The sequence below is a fragment of the Guillardia theta genome, assembly GCF_000315625.1.
Source record: "Guillardia theta CCMP2712 unplaced genomic scaffold GUITHscaffold_541, whole genome shotgun sequence".
NCBI classification, from domain to species: domain Eukaryota; class Cryptophyceae; order Pyrenomonadales; family Geminigeraceae; genus Guillardia; species Guillardia theta.
Genome location: NW_005434168.1, coordinates 2,416 through 4,934, shown reverse-complemented (window position 1 = coordinate 4,934; position 2,519 = coordinate 2,416). Strand labels below are relative to the sequence as shown.

At 50.0% G+C, this 2,519-nt stretch overlaps 1 protein-coding gene across 1 annotated transcript in view; it reads left to right on the top strand.

Moving 5' to 3' along the window:
• Window positions 1–2,241: 2,241 nt before the first annotated feature.
• Window positions 2,242–2,519, top strand: part of GUITHDRAFT_156732 (hypothetical protein) — a gene marked incomplete at its 3' end in the record, with an annotated part of 1,445 nt that continues 1,167 nt past the window's right edge. The window contains 2 exon segments of the mRNA XM_005817818.1: window positions 2,242–2,321; window positions 2,339–2,343. Coding sequence (XP_005817875.1) covers window positions 2,262–2,321; window positions 2,339–2,343 — 65 coding nt within the window.

Below are 2,519 nucleotides of genomic sequence, written 5' to 3'. Positions count from 1 at the left end.
TCCATATCGGGAACAAGATAACGTCTTAGGGGATTCAGTATCTGATTTGTGGTCCCTTTTCGAGCCCTCATACAGCCCCCTTGGAAGACTTAATAAACCTCTGCATATAAACCTTAAACAGCCAGATAAATGAAAGAGGTGGAGAGAGAGTGAGCAGTCGAGAGGGAGGGAGGGAGAGGGAGAGAGGAGAGAGGAGAGGTCGAGCGATATATGGGAGGAAGGGGGCAGAGTACCCCTTCCTCTGAGCTGCAGAGGTGGGGTTATCTGAGCCGCTGCCAGAGTCTCCCGCCGGCCTAGAGAGTAACCAAGATGAAGAGATCAATCACAACAAGCCATGTCAAAGCAGAAACAGAGTGTCAAGAGGTGAGGTGAGGATGAGAAATGGAAAGCGAAGGAAAGTGAAGGGAAGTGGAAAGCAAAGGAAAATGTGCATCGCACCGATGAGTGAAGTGGAGATCAGGTGGAAGCGAGTGAACACGCCTCAGAAATAAAGGACAATTTCCTTAGGAAACGAGAGGACTGAGTTGAACTGCGAAGTGGGATAAGGAAGGACAATAACTTTGTACCGATAAAGAGAAGGGGATATGATAACGTGAAGTCTTCAAGTAGCACCAACATTGAACTTGATAAAGATGAAGATTGATTCCAAGTGGTACGAGTAGGTGTGCAGAAAAAAAATAACTTTTGACTTTTGTGAGGTAGAGCTGTGGTAGAGGGTGATGGGAGATGTGAAGTTCGAACTGGTCCACTCCACAATTATGAACTTAAACAGAACCATCTCCTGTTGCCCATGACAATTTATCTGCTTGCAGGCTTGAAAGATATCCAAATAATCTGATTCGCGTTCGCATTTCTCTCAGCTATACTCGTGGCATCAAGAGACATTGATTTGAACTTCAGCACTTCTACTGTCCATTATGAGGGGATTGAATTTTTTTCTGGAAATTTTGCTCATCCTCCAGCTCTTCCTATCCTTCGAATCTGCGCTTCGATCCGTTGAGACAGGAAAGTATGCTAAGCTCAAGAGCCGTAAGTCGCGCCAAGGCACTGGATCTCCTCTATCTCTACGCTTGAAAGGCGGAGAGGACGAGGCAGAGAAGAAAGTTGAATTGAACTCTGTGAGTGTAGTTTTCTGTAATTCACTTGTCAATTTCTTGGTTTACTGCCTTGCGCGCTTTACCGTTGCAACTCCACTGTTTCTTCTGTCACCGTTGCTTTCTCCACTCTCATTTCCTTTCCCATCTTCCTCATGCTTATGCCCAAATCCTGATGCTTTTGTTCACAACCTGACTCTCCTGCGTTCCTCTCACTGTGTCTTCCAGACCGCATCATTGAAAAAGCAGCGCGACAAGATCAAAAGTAAGAGAGCAAGAAAAAGCAGAGCAATGCAGCAAGACAGACAGGATGAAAAGTCAAAGGAGAAAGCAAGACCAAAAGGAACAAGACAGCAATACAGGCGAGATGAAGAGAAAGAGGAGAGCAAGACAGACGAAATGAGCATACTGGTGGAATCTATCTCACAAATCCAGCGCCGGATCGAGATGTGCCAAGACCCGGCAGAAAAGCAACGGCTGACCAGTCAGCTTGAGAGGAAGGAGCTCGAGCACAAGCTCACGCTCGAGAAGAAGGAGCTCGAGCACAAGATCGAGATGTGCCTAGACCCGGCAGAAAAGCAACGTCTGACCAGTCAGCTTGAGAGGAAGGAGCTCGAGCACACGGTCTAGCTCGAGAGGAAGGAGCTCGAGCACAAGATCGAGATGTGCCATGACCCGGCAGAAAAGCAACGGCTGACCAGTCTGCTTGAGAGGAAGGAGCTCGAGCACAAGCTCACGCTCGAGAAGTAGGAGCTCGAGCACAAGATCGAGATGTGCCAAGACCCGGTAGACAAGCAACGGCTGATCAGTCTGCTTGAGATGGAAGGAGCTCGAGCTCACTGGCTAGCTCGAGAGGAAGGAGCTCGTGCACAATGATCTAGATGTGCCAAGACCCGGCAGATATCATCTGCTGACCAGTCTGCTTGAGACCCGGTAGACAAGCAACGGCTGACCAGTCAGCTTGAGAGGAAGGAGCTCGAGCACACGGTCAAGCTCGAGAGGAAGGAGCTCGAGCACAAGATCGAGATGTGCCAAGACCCGGCAGAAAAGCAACGGCTGACCAGTCAGCTTGAGAAGAAGGAGCTCGAGCACACGCTCACGCTCGAGAGGAAGGAGCTCGAGCACAAGCTCACGCTCGAGAAGAAGGAGCTCGAGCACAAGATCGAGATGTGCCAAGACCCGGCAGAAAAGCAACGGCTGACCAGTCAGCTTGAGAGGAAGGAGCTCGAGCACAAGATCGAGATGTGCCAAGACCCGGCAGAAAAGCAACGGCTGACCAGTCAGCTTGAGAGGAAGGAGCTCGAGCACACGGTCAAGGTCGAGAGGAAGGAGCTCGAGCACAAGCTCACGCTCGAGAGGAAGGAGCTCGAGCACAAGATCGAGATGTGCCAAGACCCGGCAGAAAAGCAACGGCTGACCAGTCAG